This window comes from Podarcis vaucheri (genome assembly GCF_965113315.1).
Source record: "Podarcis vaucheri genome assembly, chromosome: 3".
In the NCBI taxonomy this organism is placed as follows: domain Eukaryota; kingdom Metazoa; phylum Chordata; class Lepidosauria; order Squamata; family Lacertidae; genus Podarcis; species Podarcis vaucheri.
Window position 1 is genome coordinate 128174067 of NC_138761.1, and position 21777 is coordinate 128195843.

Consider the following 21777-nt stretch of genomic DNA (forward strand, 5'->3'; position numbering starts at 1 on the left):
TTTAATTTTGAACCTGTTCTCTTGATTGTATTAATACAGAGATTGAACACTTCTCAATGTAGGATTGCCTGCCTCTTCGTACCCAGACTTGGATTGCAGAACACTAAATCAAGTCCCCCGACCCCCCAGATTTGCTCATTTGATGTATGTTATATTTTCTTACTAGGAGCTAAGAGAAACCTACTCTACACAGCAGTTAGCTCTTGAGCAGCTCCACAGGATCAAACAAGATAAAATCCAAGAGCTAGAAAGAAGAAGAGCTGAGCTTGCACAGAAGAAGAAAGTGGAAGATGAGGCTGCACGGTAACAGGATAAATTAAAACAATGCAGGCTTTTTTCTAAAGGGCCTCCTCTGCACTGTCTTAGATGACAGGCTTAGACTTCCTCTTACTGCGTGGGCTGTCATTCTGGGTTTGATTCCCCGCCCCAGTACATTTATGTACCTTGGTTCTGTTTTTGTGTTGTATTGGATATTGCATTTTAAAATGTAACTCTTTTTATTGATGCAGTTGTGACCCACCTTGATTGATGCTATCAGTATAAAAATGGTCACAACTTTTTTCTTTTTTAGCATGGGTTCTTTTTAATTTCTTGGCAATCACAATTCTAGCTACATTGAAATCTCATTGGGCAATTGTACATTTTTAGAGAACTGCACTTCAAAAAGAAACGTTTAGATAATATTGAAACAGTGACTCCATAAGAAATTGATAACTGTGAATTACACAATTAACTGGGATGAAAGCTTTCCATTTTATGTGACATGATAAGCCTCACAGTAGTATTCTTTTTAATAATAAAAAAACCTTCTGAATTGATTCTGAAACCTACAGGTTAGCAAGGCAAACTTCAGCATATGGCAACAATCTTTGCAAAAAGTTGCTGTTTCTGAAGATGCTTATGGACTCTGTATTTTCTACACCCTACTGCAGGGGTCAGCAACCTAAGGCCCATGGGCCGGAAGTGCCCCACAGAGGTCGTTTGACCGGCCCACAAGCCACCACCCCCAACCAAGCTGCCTGCTTGCGCACTGTGCTAAACCAGCGCGGCATGGGGACTCGCTTCTGCAGCACCAGAAATCACGTCTACGCATGCACAGACGCTGAAAATCGCAAGCATGCGTGTGATCCGGCCCACGGAGGGATCTCTGCGGGGCCGATCCGGCCCAGGCAAAATAAACCTTGCTGCCCCCTGCCCTACTGGTTCTTTTTCTGTGATGAAACTAAATATGGTGCCAGTTCTTAAACATCGTAAGATTGCATAACTGAAAAGTTTAGGACAGCTTATATCCACTTCACCATTCCTATCGCTATTATGATGCTTAAGTTGTCCTAGGACTTTCAGAGCTTACAGGAATATAATTATGTAAACTGAGAGCAACTGATTTAAGGATCTGTGCCAAGTCTTTTCTTTTCAGTATCAGCATAAAAAATACCATTTTTCACAGTGTTTTCACTGCTTTTTTTCTTAAGAAAAGCAAAGCGGGAAAAAGAGAACTTGTGGCAGCAGAATATCCGGAGGGAGGAAGAAGAGAGGAGAAAGCGACTACAGGACGAGCGAATGCAGGAAAAAATCCAGGAGGAAAGACAAAAAACGGAGGAGGCAGTTGCGCAAGAAAGGGAAGCCCAGTTGCTAGAATGGGCAGAGGAGAAACTTGAAGAGGAAAAACGGAACAAAGAGGCCGAGATGCTGAGAGATAGTGAGCAGCAAAGGCAGAAGCAAAAAGAAGACAAAAGAAGGCAGGAGCTGCTTGCAAAAGAAGCTGAGGAGAGGCATAAGCACTTTGATGAAGAGAAGAGAAGAAAAGACACGGCCAATCTGCAAGAGTCTGAGAAACCCATTTCCCAGCTAAATGAAAAAAATGTAGACATTCTTAAACAGACAAAGGGACGAAGTCTTAAGTCAGCATTGAAAAATGAAGGTATCTTACCCAGGTTTTTGTAAGGATATTAGCTACCATAGTTTAAAACACTGAAGTCTGTTAGTCCCACACTGTCTACTGGTTTTACCAGTCCATTAATATGTGTGGCCTTAATGGGAGAGATCAGTTCACAGGTCTAAATTACGCCTTAGCTAATGTTAAGCTTTTCTCATGGCTTGAAAGGCCAATGTTGTTCAATTATGCAAACCCCAAAGCAGGCACTGACTGCTGCTTTGAAATGAACATAACTGACAAGATTAGTAGTCAGTAATAGTTCCTCCTTGACTTTCCAGGCCATGCTGTGGGTTCCTCTGAGGCTAGGAAATCTGTTGCCTTTGTGAATTATAGAGCTTTATATCCATTTGAAGCGAGGAATAATGATGAGATGAGTTTCAGTTCTGGAGACATAATTCAGGTAAGAAATGGCTGATAATCCCTGAATTCTTAATAGGATATTTATTTCAAATTAAAGCCTTTGTCTTCTCTGCAAAATACCCAGCGTGCCATGCAGTAAAATAAAGAATTAAAACCTATCTAATAAGCTAGTTGATAACATTTTGTCACACTTCCATCCTTTTTTCCAGGTTGCTGAGAAAACTGAGGGAGAGCCTGGTTGGTTATATGGGAACTTCCAAGGACATCAGGGCTGGTTTCCCGGCAATTATGTAGAAAAAATTCCTGAAAATGAAAACACCCTTTCACCTCCAAAGAGAGCCCTCCTTCCTCCTGTGGTATCCTTACCAACTGCCTCAGTTCCTGTAGAGTAAGTGCACCTTAATACTCTGCTACCATGCAAAATTGATGGTGATGATGATGATTCACCCTAAAGCCCTCGGGTTTAAAATAACTTAGAGTCTCAGAAATAAAGTGGGTTCTAACAATATGCTTCTCAAGTGTCAAAAGCCAGAGGGGTAGCCACAGAGGTGCGTCTTGAGTATTCACCCAAAGCTGAATAAGGAAGATGCCTGAGGCACCTCTGTGGCCAGTTCCACAACTTAGGGGCTGCCACAGGTCATACCCTCTTGCAGGCCACAGCCAGACGTGTTTTGAGGGGCAATGGAACAGTTGGACACAATTTGACAGAAGTCTACAGAACAGCTTTGGCCAACTCAGTTGGCATGCTGCATGTAGTGGCTTCAGTCTAACAAAGATTTAGGCCCTAACTCTGTGATGCCTAACTGTGTTAGAATTTTGGCCATTGTATACCAGTTTATGCAAAAATGTGCTTTGTATATTAAGAAATAGTGGCAGTTATTGTAGTTGTGCTGCTTTTCAGTTCAGAAGTGATCTTTCCCTTGTTTAGCTTAAGGCTGAATGGCAGTGATTGATTTGAAATTCTGCACACAGCTTCATAGCTTATGAACCTTACATGCATTTTGGAGGCTTTGCTGCTTCACAACTACATGCTTTAAAGTGCTACCTTTATTGCCATATATTGAATCCGCAGGCCGCTTTCGCCAAGTAAGCCAGCCGACGAATCCGATTACCAAAATATATCTTTCTCAAGTTTAAATGTCAACACCTGTCAGAAAAAATCTGCTTTTACTCGTACGGTCTCCCCAGGATCTGTTTCTCCCATCCATGGCCAGGTATGTCACACCTATAGAAGAGTGATTTATGTCCCTGTATCTTTATACCCTCACTGTCCCCCCAGCACTGAATACCCAGGGATATAAGGCTTAGGGTCTGCAGAGGTGGAACTGGCTAAACAATTATTTGTTTGTTTATTAAAGGGATTGCTTTAGTTGAGATTCCAGCATTGCAGAGGGTTGGACTAGATGTCCCTGGGGTCCCTTCCATTTCTACAATTCTATGATTCCTAATCTGCCATTCAACTAAATTTTCAGAGAACCTGTAGCATCAGATTTGTCACAACTGTATTTGCTGAAATATGTGTAACAGAAAAACATAAGTTGTGGCAGATGAGGAAACTGAGTTGTCCCTACAAGGAAAACTGACCTAATTATTGATAGTATCCCAAGTCTACCTCCTTCCTAGGCAGAGTATCTGGTTTGGTTTTAAATTATCATGTGCAAGTATTTGTTCTAGAAATTACTCTGTCTAATAAAGTTCTTTAAAGCATAGAAACTTGCATAAATGATTGGCATCTGAAACCTTTTTGTTTTTTAACAGGGGCAAGTTGTAGAAAACCTAAAAGCACAAGCACTCTGTTCCTGGACTGCAAAAAAAGATAACCACTTGAACTTTTCAAAAAATGACATTATTACTGTCTTGGAGCAGCAGGAAAATTGGTGGTTCGGAGAAGTAGGTCGAGGAAGAGGGTGGTTTCCCAAATCCTACGTGAAGATCTTGTCTGAACATGAAAGCCCGAAAGAGGAGTAAGGCTCTGGGAATTTTGGGGTTAAGGATGCATGAAAAATGTATTGGGTAGTGTTGATGAACGGAAACTTGGACTGAGGTTCAGAGCAGTGGGTACACAACATTTGCTCCCTGGAGAGTCTCTTTCAGAAAGTATTCCTTGTTGTTTAAACTGCAGGCTACAAATAACAGATTTGGGAATTAGGCAGGCATAAGAACAGTTAAAAGTGCCCTTTGACTTTTTATTCTAGGTTTCCCTTTCATTTCTTTTCTGATTGCATTAAATCATCAAGCTCTTTTGAACTTAAGCGATTTAGAGATAAATTTGGGGGTGAAGGATATATTTTGAGAAAGGAAGCACCAGAAAGGTGCGTGTCCCCCCCCCCTGCACCCATCAGTGTCTAGGCAGGAGGCCTTTCAGACATACCTCTTACCATTCCTTCTGTTCTTTTTAAATAAATGAAATCATGAATTCTTTCATCCCAGCTATGTGAATTCAACTGGCAAATCACATAGATTTCTGATTAACCTTTGTACCCGTCCCAGTTTGCTCTGAATGCCCATAGCCGGGTTTAGTACTATCTAGTTTATTATATGGGTGTTTGAAAAATGTAATTGGAGGCAAAGAGATAAGGCTCTGTTAAGATGCATTTAGATGCCTAGTCCTTGGAGTAGCAGAGGATGATGGATGATAATGATGATGATGATGATAATACTTTTATTATTTATACCCCACTCATCTGGCAGGTTTCCCCAGCCACTCTGGCCAGCTTACAGCATATATAAAACATAGTAAAATATCAAACATTAGAAACTTCTTGGTACACAGATGAGGAAAAGAAGCTATGAATGCCAAGACACACTTTATTTGAATTTTGTGTCTTTTGTAAAGTTTGAGTCACTGAATAATGAACATTGTATCTTGCAGTTGCCAAAATGACTTTATTTTTATTTATTTTAAAAATCTGCAGGCCAGAAGCTGTTTATGCAGCTGTAAATAGGAAACTCCCAGCACCGTCTTACACGTTGGACGAGGGTAAGATTTTGAATTTAAATAAACCTTTAGATTTCTATGTGTTTAAGGAAAGGTTCCAAATTCTTTGAAACTTCTGCACCTTTAACTGTGTGCTATCGTAAAAGCCCAGAAGTTATGAGACTTGTAACAAACTAGGAATGAAAAACTCTTTATTATGGTCTGTATGTATTCTACTTGGATACTTTTTCTACACCTTTTTTTAGAAAATGAGAAAAAATGTAGGTCAGTGCAAGCTGATGGGCAAGGGAGGGAAAGTGCATAAAGGTATGTGAAGAGGTGGCCTTGGGCATAGGCAGAAGGCGTGTAGGGGAAAGACTGGCAAGACACACATCTCCCAACTCTGAGCCTCCTCTAGAGATTGCCCTCATGTTCAACAGTTTCCCCATTTCAACTGAAGTGGGTCATAAACTTGCAATGCCAACAGTCTTGCCTGCTGTTCTGACGATAACTATGCCCTCACAAATTGATTACTTTTTAAATTTTAATATTTTTATTGCGTTTTGTGTAATAGCAAGTGCAGTGGTACCTCGGGTTAAGTACTTAATTCATTCCGGAGGTCTGTTCTTAACTTGAAACTGTTCTTAACCTGAAGCACCACTTTAGCTAATGGGGCCTCCTGCTGCTGCCGCGCGGCCAGAGCACGATTTCTGTTCTTATCCTGAAGCAAAATTCTTAACCTGAAGCACCATTTCTGGGTTAGCAGAGTCTGTAACCTGAAGCGTATGTAACCCGAGGTACCACTGTATAACATCCTTTCCCCCCACCCCAGCCCCCTACCCCATCACAGGTGTTCAGTTATACATTAGCAGGAGTGTTTGGATAATCCATATGTGCCTGTCGATTTTAGTGCTTCACTTGATTCCATGGTGAAATTCACTTCCACAACATGTAGTGATGTCCACCAATTTGGATGGCTTTAAAAGAGGATTAGATTAGGGTCTTGACTTCTGGCTATGACACTGCAAGTCACAAGTGTGGAGAGCCTGCTGTTGCACCCAGTTCTCAATTGCAGGTTTCCTATGGAAATCTGGCTGGTCACTAAGAGAGCAGGATGTTGGACCAGTTGGGCCTTTGGCCTGGTCAAGTACCTCTCATCTTATATTCTTAACTTCCCACAGTTTTGTTGTTCTTGCTGTTGTTGTCATCTCATCAAACAGCTGTTGGTTCAGAGTTTGAAAAATGAAAGGAATTGTGTGGATAAATATGTTCATGTCCTCAATAATGTCTTCATTACAAAGCTAGAATTCTGTCGTCTTTTCCAGAATACATAGCACTATATTCTTACACAAGTTCTGAACCTGGTGATTTAACTTTCACTGAAGGAGAAGAAATACTAGTTACTCAGAAAGATGGGGAATGGTGGACTGGAAGCATTGGTGATAAAACTGGAATATTTCCTTCAAACTATGTCAGACCAAAAGATTATGAGGTAAGGATTTAGTACAGTCTTTTCTTTTTTTTAGGGGGTGTGGGGAGGTATGGTATCCAAAGATGAACTCAGAGGCCCTAATCCTAAAATACCTTTTCCTTTTCCCTTTCCATATGTCTCAGATGATCAAGTGATCATGGGAGAGGCGGGGAAGAGGGCAATCACTGCTTGCAGCAGAGATGTTCAGTATGCTGGACTCTGAATGTCCCGGTGGGGCAGAGTTGTGAACAAGTCTAATAGTTACTGCCCCTGGACCACTGAGTCAGGAAAAGAAGAGCTGCTGAAGGACTTTCTTAAAACTATTTGCAAAACAGCAAGAAACACATACACACTCACTCATTTGTTAACCCCCTCCCCCAAGCAAGAGCATGTAAGCTAAGTAGGCTGTCACTAAGAAAGCTGAGTGGATTGTGCTACTGCTGCAAATTAAAGTGGATTGTTTTATTTTATTTTCTCATAGAATTCTGCTACTGCTAGCAAAACAGGGACATTAAATAAAAAACCTGGTGAGTATTACTAATTTTAGAGTGTGTTAGCTCATTGTAATAATTTAATTTTTCATTGATGCTTGTCTTCTTTCAGAAATTGCTCAGGTTACGACAGCCTATACGGCGTCTGGAACAGAACAGCTGAGTCTTGCCCCAGGGCAGCTGATCCTTATTTTGAAGAAAAATTCTAGCGGATGGTGGCAGGGAGAATTGCAGGTAAAAGGAAGGGGAATTCTTGCACATTTGCAAAGCTAAGTAGGATTTCAGATTGGATGGGGGGTGGAGTGTTGAGATTCCTGCATTGCTGGGGGTTGAACTAGACGGTCCTTAGGGTCCCTTCCAACTCTACAATTCCATGACTCTAGAATTGAAACTAAAATTGAAGCAGGGCAAAGGCTAATAGAGTTCTGTCAAGAGAACAAGCTGGTCATCACAAACACGCTTTTCCAACAACACAAGAGACGACTCTACACATGGATATCACCAGATGGGCAGCATGAAAATCAGATTGATTATATTCTCTGCAGCCAAAGATAGAAAAGCTCTATACAGTCAGCAAAAACAAGACCTGGAGCTGACTGTGGCTCAGATCATCAGCTTCTTATAGCAAAATTCAAGCTTAAACTGAAGAAAGTAGGAAAAACCACTGGGCCAGTAAGATACAATCTAAATCAAATCCCTTATGAATACACAGTGGAAGTGAGAAACAGGTTTAAGGATTTAGATTTAGATTTGGTGGACAGAGTGCCTGAAGAATTATGGATGGAGGCTTGCAACATTACACAGGAGGCAGCAACGAAAACCATCCCAATGAAAAGGATATGCAAGAAAGCAAAGTGGCTGTCCAACGAGGCCTTACAAATAGCGGGGGAGAGAAGGCAAGCAAAATGCGAGGGAGATAGTGAAAGATACAAGAAATTGAATGCAGATTTCCAAAAAATAGCAAGGAGAGACAAAGAAGGCTTTCTTAAATGAGCAGTACAAAGAAATAGAGGAAAACAACAGAATGGGAAGAACCAGAGATCTGTTCAAGAAAATCGGAGAAATGAAAGGAACATTTCGTACAAAGATTACCATAATAAAGGACAAAGGTGGTAAGGACCTAACAGATGCAGAAGACATCAAGAAGAGGTGGCAAGAATACACAGAGGAATTATACCAGAAAGATATGGTACACCCCAGTTAGTGTGGTTTCTGACCTTGAGCCAGACATCCTGGAGAGTGAAGTCAAATGGGCCTTAGAAAGCACTGCAAATAACAAGGCCAGTGGAAGTGATGGTATTCCAGCTGAACTATTTAAAATTTTAAAAGATGACGCTGTTAAGGTGCTACACTCAATATGCCAGCAAGTTTGGAAAACTCAGCAATGGCCAGAGGATTGGAGAAGATCAGTCTACATCCCAATCCCAAAGAAGGGCAATGCCAAAGAATGCTCCAACTACCGCACAATTGCACTCATTTCACACGCTAGCAAGGTTATGCTTAAAATTCTACAAGGAAGGCTTAAGCAGTATGTGGACAGAGAACTCCCAGAAGTGCAAGCTGGATTTCGAAGGGGCAGAAGAACCAGAGAATAAATTGCAAACATGCGTTGGAATATGGAGAAAGCTAGAGAGTTCCAGAAAAACATCTACTTCTGCTTCATTGGCTATGCAAAGCCTTTGACTGTGTCGACCACAGCAAACTATGGCAAGTTCTTAAAGAAATGGGAGTGCCTGATCACCTCACCTGTCTCCTGAGAAATCTCTACGTGGGACAAGAAGCTACAGTTAGAACTGGATATGGAACAACTGATTGGTTCAAAATTGGGAAAGGAGTACGACAAGGCTGTATATTGCCTCCCTGCTTATTTAACTTACATGCAGAATTTATCATGCGAAAGGCTGGGCTGGATGAATCCCAAGCCGGAATTAAGATTGCCGGAAGAAATATCAACAACCTTAGATATGTGGATGACACAACCTTGATGGCAGAAAGTGAGGAGGAATTAAAGAACCTTTTATTGAGGGTGAAAGAGGAGAGCGCAAAATATGGTCTGAAGCTCAACATCAAAAAAACAAAGATCATGGCCACTGGTCCCATCACCTCCTGGCAAATAGAAGGGGAAGAAATGGAGGCAGTGAGAGATTTTACTTTCTTGGGCTCCATGATCACTGTAGATGGTGACAGCAGCCACGAAATTAAAAGACGCCTGCTTCTTGGGAGAAAAGCAATGACAAACCTAGACAGCATCTTAAAAAGTAGAGACATCACCTTGCCAACAAAGGTCCGTATAGTAAAAGCTATGGTTTTCCCAGTAGTGATGTATGGAAGTGAGCGCTGGACCATAAAGAAGGCTGATCGCCGAAGAATTGATGCTTTTGAATTATGGTGCTGGAGGAGACTCTTGAGAGTCCCATGGACTGCAAGAAGAACAAACCTTTCCATTCTGAAGGAAATCAGCCCTGAGTGCTCACTGGAAGGACAGATCGTGAAGCTGAGGCTCCAATACTTTGGCCACCTCATGAGAAGAGAAGACTCCTTGAAAAAGACCCTGATGTTGGGAAAGATGGAGGGCACAAGGAGAAGGGGACGACAGAGGACAAGATTCATTTCAGCAAGGCATTCGACAAGGTGCCCCATGATATTCTTGGAAAGAAGCTGGTAAAATGTGGTCTTGACTATGCTACCACTCAGTGGATTTGTAACTGGCTGACTGACCGAACCCAAAGGGTGCTCATCAATGGTTCCTCTTCATCCTGGAGAAGAGTGACTAGTGGGGTGCCACAGGGTTCTGTCTTGGGCCCGGTCTTATTCAACATCTTTATCAACGACTTGGATGATGGACTCAAGGGCATCCTGATCAAATTTGCAGATGACACCAAACTGGGAGGGGTGGCTAACACCCCAGAGGACAGGATCACACTTCAAAACGACCTTGACAAATTAGAGAACTGGGCCAAAACAAACAAGATGAACTTTAACAGGGAGAAATGTAAAGTATTGCACTTGGGCAAAAAAAAATGAGAGGCACAAATACAAGATGGGGGACACCTGGCTTGAGAGCAGTACATGTGAAAAGGATCTAGGAGTCTTGGTTGACCACAAACTTGACATGAGCCAACAGAGTGACGCAGCAGCTAAAAAAGCCAATGCAATTCTGGGCTGCATCAATAGGAGTATAGCATCTAGATCAAGGGAAGTAATAGTGCCACTGTATTCTGCTCAGGTCAGACCTCACCTGGAGTACTCTGTCCAGTTCTGGGCACCACAGTTCAAGAAGGACACTGACAAACTGGAACGTGTCCAGAGGAGGGCAACCAAAATGGTCAAAGGCCTGGAAACGATGCCTTATGAGGAACGGCTAAGGGAGCTGGGCATGTTTAGCCTGGAGAAGAGGAGGTTAAGGGTTGATATGATAGCCATGTTCAAATATATAAAAGGATGTCACATAGAGGAGGGAGAAAGGTTGTTTTCTGCTGCTCCAGAGAAGCGGACACGGAGCAATGGATCCAAACTACAAGAAAGAAGATTCCACCTAAACATTAGGAAGAACTTCCTGACAGTAAGAGCTGTTTGACAGTGGAATTTGCTGCCAAGGAGTGTGGTGGAGTTTCCTTCTTTGGAGGTCTTTAAGCAGAGGCTTGGCAACCATATGTCAGGAGTGCTCTGATGGTGTTTCCTGCTTGGCAGGGGGTTGGACTCGATGGCCCTTGTGGTCTCTTCCAACTCTATGATTCTATGAGATGGTGGGGCAGTGTTCACAAAGCTATGAACATGAGTTTGACCAAACTGTAGGAGGCAGTGCAAGACAGGAGTGCCTGGCGTGCTCTGGTCCATGGAGTCACGAAGAGTCGGACACGACTAAACAACTAAACAACAACAAAATTGAAACTTCCAGCTGAGCGAAACATGTATTGTCTACTGTGTATGGTTTCTACGGATGAAAAGCAAAAAGGTGTTTTTAACAAAGATGCACTGACACTTTGAAAATAAATTTGGAAATTAAAGTGTTTTGAAAACAAGGGGAGAAGAAACACACAGACAAAAGCCATGCCACGTGTTTTTGTTTTTAAAGCATTTTTCATCCTGAAAGATAATTGGCTATCTTAAGATATACTAGCTTTGCATAACTGTGCTTACCACACACATTGGTCATAGAATCCTAAAAGTCACTTTTAGTTACTTTTTGTGTTTATTCCATCTACTTATATCCCCCTTGTAACCCTGATATCATAGTCTGGTAGCAGGAACAGAAATGTCCTAATGGTGGCAGGATTGTTGAGGTGGCATTTCCTGCCCCCCCTGGTGGTGTTGCCCTTTGGGGCCAGGGAGTGGACCTAAGCAGCTGGATGAGTTAATAATGAGTTGGGAGGATGTGTAATAGTGTATGTCTACTGTGTAATTAATTATCCACAACGACTCATATATATGCCATGTTATAAATAAGTCAATATTTTCCGTGGTAACATTTGCATATCCCTAACCTTGCATATTTTTTAACTTCAGTATGCTCTCATAAGTTTGGCTTGCAAAGAGCTTGATGTGTTCTTATTAAAATCTAGGCAGCTTTTAATGTCATTCAGGCTAGAAAACCCAGAGTATCACGTAACTTACCTGCAGTTAATTTCAGCTGATTTACTCACAGTACTCGCAACCGATGCTACTTTCCTCTGAGCTTTAAGAAGCCAGGAAACTTCTTTATAGGACTACTTTAGCTTATTTATTGCATATGTATTGCATCTCTCCTTGAAGGAGGTCAAGGTGGTCTACTCTAGGGAAGGGGAACTGGATCCAGCCACTTTGACGGGTGGGCAAGGCCATTGTGAGAACCCATGACAACTTCAAATGGGCTCACCGTCAGCACTGGTCGGCACTGATTGAAGCTTGGATTTAGATTCAAAGCACACCTGCAAGTAGGCACCTTCCACCTGCACACCAGGAAATCTGGTCTGCATTTTTAAAAAATGTCCCATTGCAGGCACAATTTGAGTCCAAACTGTGCAGGCAAACAGACAACTTTTGCTTGCCACAGAGTAATTCTGAGTGCACTTTTATGTTCACAGTTGTTCCTTTACAGCTGTGTCTTCACCTGCCCTGTAACTGACATCTTTCCTGATACCCGGTGTGAGGCAGGCAAGTGTTGTTTGGGGAAAACAGCCTCATGGGCCAATTTAGGACCTGGCCAGACCCAATTAGGCCTCCAGGTTGGAGGTTCCCCATCGCTGGCCTCCTGGGTTCTTCCTTACGTGGTTTGCCTGTTAGCTGACAAAAGCTTAACATCCTTCTTGCAGGCAAGAGGGAAAAAAAGGCAGAAAGGGTGGTTTCCTGCTACCCATGTGAAGCTGTTGGGTCCAAGCAATGAAAGGAATACACCAGCTACTTACCCAGGTGGGTGGCTAAAGCTTACTTTCCCTTTTGTTTAGATGTAGGGGTGAACCACACAATACGCTACATGTGTTGGCCCCAGTAGCTGTTTTTGTAAAAGGCAAACGGCTTCATGGTGCAGCAGTTCTGAGTGGGGAAGTAGCAGAGGGGAGGACTAAATTGTTTCTTTCTGCGTTGTTTCTGTGGAGTCATTTCCTCAAGCTGGGTTTTGCCATGACCCCCAGTGACTGTGCAGGGGATAGCTGAGGTGATTGAAGCTGCTTCCATGAGGAGAAATTCTGAGCACACTGCGCCAAGTGACAGTGAGCTCCTAAACCCAGGCTTCCGTTTTTGGTGCTCATTTAACCCTGGTCCAGCACTTCAGCAGCCTTTCCTGAGTCACTTGGAATGGAGAGAGTTTGGCATCATCCGCACCCTGTTGGCACTTTACCCCAAAACTCCAAATGACAGCTCCCAGTGACTTGATATAGATGTTAATTGAGGGACAGGATGGCATCTTTCAGAACCCTACAGCTTAAAAGCCATGGGGCCAAGGATCTATCCCCTAAACTACGTTCTAAAAGGATGTGGCCCTGCAGGTAGGAGTGAAACTACTGCAGATTTAGTCTCCCAGCTCCCATCCTGCCAAGCCACCCCAGAAAGATACTGTGGTCAACAGTATTGAAAACCACTGAAAAGAAACAGCTGGGAAGTGCTCTGCAACCAAATGTGGAGACTTGAGTCTTTTTGGGTCCCCTGCAGTTCCTTTCTCATTGCTTGTTTCTGATGTATTCTTGCCTAATCAGTTCTGGGACACTTGAAGGGAGTACAGTGTTTACTAGCTTCTGAAAGAGGAGAAGGGAGATTTCTAGACCAATATAACATGGGTACACAGAGAAGCAATCTGCTGCAGTCCCTGAGGTTCTTCTTCTTTCATTTCTAAAATGTAGCTGGGACGCAGAATTATTTTTCTTCAGTGATGGAGTGCTTAGCTCTCCTGGGCCTAAAAAATAGGTATGAAATGACAAGTGGGCAACCTTCCTCTGTTACCAAATCATCCCCCTGTTACCTCCCTTCACCCATTGATATGAAGCCAGCTGGTTATGGCACTGGAACCAGACAGAGGGCCTTCTCGGTAGTGGCACCCAAGAGATAAATAATTACCTGACATTCAGAAGACATCTTAAGGCAGCCCTGTTCAGGGAAGTTTTTAATATGTAACGCTGTACTGTTTTTAACACTGATTGGGAGCCGCCCAGAGTGGCTGGGGAAACTCAGCCAGATGGGCGGGGTATAAATAATAAATTATTATTATATTATTATTACTGGGGTGAGTGCCCTGGTGCTCTAGCAGGAGAAATAAAAGTACTGTATTTTTCTTTGTATAACACACCCCTTTGTATAAGAAATTTTGGGGGACTCTGGGGAGGATTGCCCAGTGTTGTTGAGCTTTTATTAGGGGGAATTCCCAAAGATCACTCACCCATTGAACCTACGCTCACGCTTGCATGCGTCCCAAACGCAACCAATCGGCTGCCCAATTGCCACAGTAACAGCCAATAAAGACCAGCCTTTGCCGCAGCCACCAATAGCCGATTACAATTTCCAGCTTGAGGCAGCGACAAATCCGACGTCCCACATATGCACTATCCATGTATAAGACATCCAATTTTTAACATTCTTTTTTTTTGGGGGGGGGAATCTAGTCTTATACACAGAAAAGTATGGTACTTTCACTCTGCTTTGGAAAGGGCCTGGAATTCTGAAATAATGTTTGGTATCTCTGCTGATTCAGGATAACACAGCTGGTCTTATGGGTTTCCATTTCTTCTAGTGTGTCAAGTGATAGCAATGTATGACTACAGGGCAAACAATGAAGACGAGCTCAGTTTCTCCAAGGGGCAGCTTATCAACGTACTGAATAAAGAAGATGCAGATTGGTGGCAAGGAGAGATCAACGGCTCTTCAGGCCTCTTTCCCTCAAATTATGTTAAAATGACCACAGACTGTGACCCAAGTCAGCAGTGTAAGTGAAATTTGTTTAATGCATCAATTCATTTGTTTTCTCAGCTCACATGCTTGTAGTTCAGGATCATTAATATCATCGTTATTACCAGAGAGTTCTGGTTCACCAGGAACATCCTTCAGTCACTTCATTCAGATCCACAGGTAGATGCACATGCTTGCCTTTTTCTTGTGTGTTCAGCTGCCACGGCTGGACTTGTTCCTTTCTGGGCAATTTTTGAGCTCTTTCACTCGCTCCATTCTAGCATTGGTGCAGCACTAGATCCTCTCAGACGGTGAAGCATCACCTCGTCCTCTTTCCTTCCAAGCAATGCTGTGCTCTTCATTTGCACAAAGGATCCTACTCAGACTTTTCAGGTTGTAGCTTGATGTAGATTACTGCCTCCTTCGTTTTCTTCGATTTGAAATTAGTTATAAAACTTCACAGGTTGCCCTTTTACCAGTTACCAGTCGGGCGTTGGAATGCAAGCTGCTTTGGAATAGTTGGAATATTAACCCCAGAGGATACTCAGCTGCAATTTTTGAGACAGTAAATATGAAAGTAAGGAAGGTTCGGTTATACTTTGGGTTCTCAGTCTTTCAAATGCTCCTCATTACCTTCTGGCAGTTATGACTGCTGTTTATGCCACTTCCTGTCAATCACTGTATTCATCCTGATTAGACAGCATTGGCTTATTTAATGAGCATTCATTCTTATTTGTTTACAGGAGAGTTAGATGACATTGCACCAAAGCAACAGTTGTCCCACACTTTCCAGTGCATTTCCATGTAGATGTAGTAGTAGTAGTACAGTTGTACGTTGGTTCTCAAACTTAATCCGTTCCAGAAGTCTGTTCCAAAACCAAAGCATTCTAAAACCAAGGCACACTTTCCCATAGAAAGTAATGCAACATGGATTAATCTGTTCCAGACAATTAAAAACAACCCCTAAAACAGCAATTCAACATGAATTTTACTAATGAGACCATTGATCCATAAAATGAAAGCAATAAACCAGGCTGCAATCTACTACCCAGTATCAAAAACTGGCAGTGATCTACCCATTTCCATTGGAGGGGGGAGTTTAATGGGGGGGGAGAACACAAATTAGAGGGACAAGGACTGCGCTTGGGGTGCGTGTGGGAAAGGAGGTGTTTAACTGGATGCGGGAGAGAGGAGTTTAAGTAGGGGGGAGGAAAGGGAGGCAAAAGTTCTCTCCCCCAGCCCAAGCCAGCCCTCTCCCCTCCTAAAGCATCTGCCCATGCTCCCCGTTCGCCTGGGTGAGTCCCAGGGATTCTGTCTCCACTTGGGGCATGACAAAGCGGCAGCCACGGGCCGGTCGGGGCGGTGCTGTCTGCACGTCCCTGGCATGGCGGCACCAGGACGCGGCAGGAGCACCCGAGTGTGGAGAGGAGGCGGCAGCTGCTCCCGGCTGCGCTCCTGGCCACTGGATGCTAAGCTGGGGGGGGCTGGAGCCTGCGCGCAGTGCGGGCACCCTGATCCCCGCCTGGACCTCGGTTGAGGTCGGGCTTGGAACAGGGGGAGGGAGGGAAGGTGAGGGCCTGGGAAGGTCAACCTGCCCAGCATACTTCCCCCAGCACATGCCCCCCCCCAACACCACCTTTCCGCTCGCTGGGGAGAGTCGCCAACTTCCAAGTCTCCCTACTCTGGAGTCACTTACATTCCGAGGTGCCGCCCAACTCCGCTTTGTATGGAGGAAAGAGGTCTTCCCAGCAGACCAAAGGGAAGGGAAAGAAATGGCGGCAGCCACTGCTGGGGCCAAGCTGCTTGCTCAGAATGGAAGTGTGCACTCAAATCATTTCCGGGTTTGAAGTGTTCAGGTTCCAAGTGGTTCGAGAACTAAGCTGTTCAAAAACTGAGGTACCACTGTACTACTAATAATACTTATAAGTCTGGCTGGGTTTCCCTGGCCTCTGTGTCACTTTCCTTATGCAGAAATCTGGCCCTTTGGGGAAGTGAGTTTGTCGTGGAGGAGCTCCCAATCAACTATAATTGCACAACTTAATTTTTCAGTGTGTGACTTAATCCCACCTCAAAATAGCAACAGTCTGGGGGTGCCCTGTGCTGAGTGTGCATTTTGAGAGAAGTAAAAAAAACCCAAACAAGCATATGGTGAATGAAGGGCAAAGTGTGGCTATACCTGCACAACTAAAGTCTATAAATGTTTCTCCTGCACTAGAGGAATGTATCCTGAAGTGGTCTTTCCCTCCAGCATTCTCCAGTAGGCAGATTAGAATTGCCAATATCATTTCATGAGAGTTTTTATTTGACTTTCTATCTAGCCTTGGGAGACATGTGGAACTTGTTTCCTGAATCTGTTTCTTAGCTTCCTGAGTCCAGAGCCCTGGGCTGTGGTCTTTGCTCAGTATGCCCTCTACTTCCTTCTCTGTCCCACAATCTTCTAACTAACAATGGTATTTTCAACAACTTTCTGCATTGTGACATAGGAAACCATTCTCTTGAGGTCACCTCCACCTAGAAAAGAGAAAAAAGATGTATTAGAACTGAGTTGTCTTAAAAATGCTTGTATGCATTGATCAGCCCCCCACTGCCTTGTGGGATATCTTTGGGAGAAGAAAAGACTTGAGGAGGAAACCCTACACAAAATTGGAGTGGAATCTCTAAAGCAAGACCTACCAGATCTTACCATCAGAGGCCAATTTTTTTTTTTTTTTGGTATTAGAAAGAATCATAGAGTTGGAAGAGACCACAAGGGCCATCGAGTCCAACCCCGTGCCAAGCAGGAAACACCATCAGAGCATTCCTGACATATGGTTGTCAAGCCTCTGCTTAAAGACCTCCAAAGAAGGAAACTCCACCACACTCCTTGGCAGCAAATTCCACTGTCAAACAGCTCTTACTGTCAGGAAGTTCTTCCTAATGTTTAGGTGGAATCTTCTTTCTTGTAGTTTGGATCCATTGCTCCGTGTCCGCTTCTCTGGAGCAGCAGAAAACAACCTTTCTCCCTCCTCTATGTGACATCCTTTTATATATTTGAACATGGCTATCATATCACCCCTTAACCTCCTCTACTCCAGGCTAGACATGCCCAGCTCCCTTAGCTGTTCCTAAAAAAGGCATCCAAAAAAAGGCATCGTTTCCAGGCCTTTGACCATTTTGGTTGCCCTCCTCTGGACATGTTCCAGTTTGTCAGTGTCCTTCTTGAACTGTGGTGCCCAGAACTGGACACAGTACTCCAGGTGAGGTCTGACCAGAGCAGAATACAGTGGCACTATTACTTCCCTTGATCTAGATGCTATACTCCTATTGATGCAGCCCAGAATTGCATTGGCTTTTTTAGCTGCCGCGTCACACTGTTGGCTCATGTCAAGTTGTGGTCAACCAAGACTCCTAGATCCTTTTCACATGTACTGCTCTCAAGCCAGGTGTCACCCATCTTGTATTTGTGCCTCTCATATTTTTTTTTGCCCAAGTGCAATACTTTACATTTCTCCCTGTTAAAGTTCATCTTGTTTGTTTTGGCCCAGTTCTCTAATTTGTCAAGGTCGTTTTGAAGTGTGATCCTGTCCTCTGGGGTGTTAGCCACCCCTCCCAGTTTGGTGTCATCTGCAAATTTGATCAGGATGCCCTTGAGTCCATCATCCAAGTCGTTGATAAAGATGTTGAATAAGACCGGGCCCAAGACAGAACCCTGTGGCACCCCACTAGTCACTCTTCTCCAGGATGAAGAGGAACCATTGATGAGCACCCTTTGGGTTCGGTCAGTCAGCCAGTTACAAATCCACTGAGTGGTAGCATAGTCAAGACCGCATTTTACCAGCTTCTTTCCAAGAATATCATGGGGCACCTTGTCGAATGCCTTGCTGAAATCAAGGTAGGCTACATCCACTGCGTTGCCTTCATCTACCAGGCTTGTAATTCTGTCAAAAAACAAGATCAGGTTAGTCTGGCATGACTTATTTTTCAGAAATCCATGCTGACTATTGGTGATCACAGCATTCCTTTCTAGGTGCTCACAGACTGTTTGCTTAATGATCTGCTCCAGAATCTTCCCTGGTATTGATGTCAGACTGACTGGGCGGTAATTATTTGGGTCCTCTCTTTCCACCTTTTTGAAAATAGGGACAACATTTGCCCTCCTCCAGTCTGCCGGGACTTTGCCTGTTCTCCAGGAATTCTCAAAGATGACTGCCAGTGGTTCTGAGATCACATCTGCCAGTTCTTTTAATACTCTTGGATGCAGTTCATCTGGCTCTGGAGACTTGAATACATCTAAACTAGCCAAGTATTCTTGTACTATCTCCTTAGTTATTCTGGGCTGTGTTTCCTCTGCTGAATCATTTGCTCCAAATTCTTCAGGTCGGGCGTCTTAAATTTCTGCTTAGAAATTTTGCAGATAAGGGAGGATCTTAAAGATTATGCTTCCAAGCTGCATGAAGGAGGCCTTTGATAGTGCTGGGGCTACCCATTCAAATGAATAGTCATCCCTGAGAACAAGGCATTCACAGCCGCCATACCATCTGACGCAGGGCAACTACTGAAGCAGCTAGAGTTTAAAGATAGAATGAGTGAAGACAGTTCAGATGACTTGGAGGAAGAGGATGAAACAGACCGTAGCCATGATGATATGCATATCTGGCAAAGCGCAACAAGGAAAAATAAAAAGGCAAAGAGTGAATTTTGCAGACTGGGGAATGTCTTCCAGGGCAGGCTAACCCAGAGGAGCAAGTCCAGATGGTCATTGGTACAGAACAATGTGCACCTGATGACACCTATGCCATTACATGTGGGTACCATGCTTGTTTCTCTGGTGGTGCCATGAGGAAGGCAGTCTGGGTAACTGACAGTGTTTCCTTTGCCCCACCACTGGAGGGAGAAGCCCTGTCCTGGAGCAGGTCTGACTTGTCTCCTAGCAAACTCAGGAGTTTGTGGGTGGAATCCAACATGGCACTGAATGAACATTCTGTCAGTGCAAGGATTTCTGCTTGTGCAATGGAAAGTTCTCTTCCCCCCTGCCCATGTGCCCCCTAAATCAGTTCTCTGGAGCAGATATGAGGGGAGCACTGGGCATACACAGTGAGGGAAGCGGGAGAAGTCCTTACCCTTGGTTGAATACTGGCCGTGTGCTTCTCAACCTTTGGTTGCTTTCATTTTGCCAGGCAGGTTATATTTCACATGGTGAATCCTATTCAGTGTTTTTGTCTTCTGTTTCTATTTTTGTAATGCTTGTTTTTTATATTATTGTTTGATTGTAGATTGTGGGATTTTAACTCCTGTGAATACTAAGTGATGTAAACACGTTAGAAGGGCAGGATATCTATCTGAATCCTTGAAGGTTCATTTTGCCCCTTTAATACCCAGTCACTGCTGTGCAGGTGAGGGCTATTTTATCAGGACCACTGTTCTGCACAATATAGGAACTGGAGAAGTAGTAGTAGTAGCAGCAGTAGAAGTAGCATATCAGTAATTGCATATCATACAAGCATTATATCACAACCAGATACACAACCAGACTGTATTTCCAGCACTGTGATCATCTGCCAGGGATTCACATATTTTTGCCAACCTTCATGCCATGTTTGCAGACATTTTTGTAACACAGAGTTGGTCTCTCAGCGGGTCTGGTGTCTGAAGCCATCTCCCCTCCAAGGTCCTTGGGGATCTTGCCATCTTCCATTCTGTGGACATGACCAAGCCAGTGTAGATGTCATTGAGACAGAAGTGTGAACATGTTGGGAATGTGGGCTTTCGGAGAGCACAATTTTGCTTGAGGCCTGTCCTGTCATGTGATGACCAAAATCTTCCTGAGGCAATGGATGTGGAAGGTATTGAGACGTTGCTCCTAGCAGTTGTAAGTTGTCCATGACTCTTTATTACCATTCTTTATAAGGAAGGCATCCAAGGATGAGCTGTTTTGCTGGACAGTCAGGTACATGTTCTCACGGAAGGGTGCAATCTTTTGGGGAAGCTTTTGGGAAGCTTAGGCAGACATCCTTGGGGAGCCGTGTCAAGAGTCCTTTTTGGCTGATGAGGTCAGGTCTATGAAGGCGATGTGCAAGGGACACCCCTGTTCTCGGCATTTCTCCTGCAGCTGGCACAGTGCAGCAATCATGACAACCGTTGACCTCAGCTCTAAAGCTGCATTGTGACCCAGGATAGACTCTGTCAGGGAGTGACTGTAATCTCTTGAGAAATACATTAGTGAAGGCTTTCCTCATGGCGTTCAGCAGGGAGATCCCATGTTAGTTGTTACAGTCTTGACGATCACTTTTGTTAACAATGCTGGAGTTGTGTATGTCTTAGGGCAGGGGTCCTTGTTCCCAACACTGCAAGTGGTTTTGTGGAGGTGCGTCATGAGGGAAGAATTTGAGCCAGCTTTCAGCTCTTCTGCTGGGATCCTGTCCTGTCTTCCTGGACTGGCTGGACAAAGAGAAGTGGTGGGAGGCACCAGCCGGGGAAGCCTCCTATGAGGAAGGCTCAGAGCCCGGGGTGTGGTGGTGGGACAAATCAGAGGATGGAGGAGGGCAGAAGGGTTGGAAGTTGAAGAAGCAACAGGCTTGAGTGAGAAAGGAGAGCCAGATGCAGAAAGCAGTGCAGACTCAGCACATGAAGCAGAGAAGGAGGGGCCAGCGGCTGCAGATGCATCCATAGAGTTTGCCTTTCCTCCCCTCCCCGCTTGTCTCCAAGGTCAGGGAGAGCTTTGCACGTAGCAGAAGAAAGAGCACAGGTGGCCCCTCCCCGGCATAATTTAAGGCTTCTTGGGAGACATCTGGCAGGGAGGAGACTTGGGGGGAAGTAGGAGATAGTCAGCTCCCACCGTGGATGAAGAGCCAGATGAAAATCTGTGATTGTCTCACTTTGTACCATGAATCAGTGCAGATGCCTCAAGACTCTCTAGAAATTAGGGAGTATTGTTCTGTTGGAGGAACACCATAAACATTTTTCAACTATCAAAAGCCCATTGAGCTTTTAGAAAATCTTAGAAATTTCCCTGCTTCCCTTATTCTCCAGTTAAGCAGTTGGCAGCCTTGTATAGCTGAGCCATTTAGTATTTGACAGATAGTAAAAATCAGCCGTGCATTATTTACCCATATAGTTTTCATTGAAAACATCACAAAGCGATGAGGCATGGTAATTCCTGGTTAATAAGAAATGGTCTTTCTCTGCCATCTGATTGGCCCCTTGCAGGTTTCACTCAGAAAATCTAGTTGTGGTCATTTATCTCTAATTTTCTTTTCTTTTTTATTTTTTA

The 21777-nt window shown here is 43.9% G+C and overlaps 1 protein-coding gene and 1 long non-coding RNA gene across 7 annotated transcripts in view; one reads left to right on the top strand and one right to left on the bottom strand.

Moving 5' to 3' along the window:
* Positions 1 to 21777, top strand: part of ITSN2 (intersectin 2) — an 87667-nt gene that overhangs the window by 43022 nt on the left and 22868 nt on the right. For all 6 annotated transcript variants that reach the window (XM_082215728.1, XM_082215724.1, XM_082215727.1 and 3 more), the window contains 12 exons: positions 167 to 303; positions 1473 to 1921; positions 2215 to 2336; positions 2506 to 2684; positions 3369 to 3510; positions 4055 to 4260; positions 5212 to 5276; positions 6539 to 6705; positions 7166 to 7211; positions 7288 to 7409; positions 12467 to 12563; positions 14374 to 14565. In XM_082215728.1, the coding sequence (XP_082071854.1) occupies positions 167 to 303; positions 1473 to 1921; positions 2215 to 2336; positions 2506 to 2684; positions 3369 to 3510; positions 4055 to 4260; positions 5212 to 5276; positions 6539 to 6705; positions 7166 to 7211; positions 7288 to 7409; positions 12467 to 12563; positions 14374 to 14565 (1924 nt within the window). The remainder of the gene's footprint in view (positions 1 to 166; positions 304 to 1472; positions 1922 to 2214; positions 2337 to 2505; positions 2685 to 3368; positions 3511 to 4054; positions 4261 to 5211; positions 5277 to 6538; positions 6706 to 7165; positions 7212 to 7287; positions 7410 to 12466; positions 12564 to 14373; positions 14566 to 21777) is intronic.
* Positions 14565 to 21773, bottom strand: LOC309528441. Its single transcript, XR_014217747.1, has 2 exons — positions 19628 to 21773; positions 14565 to 15076 (listed from the first exon to the last, which is right to left on the bottom strand). It is a non-coding gene; the product is annotated as an uncharacterized lncRNA (long non-coding RNA).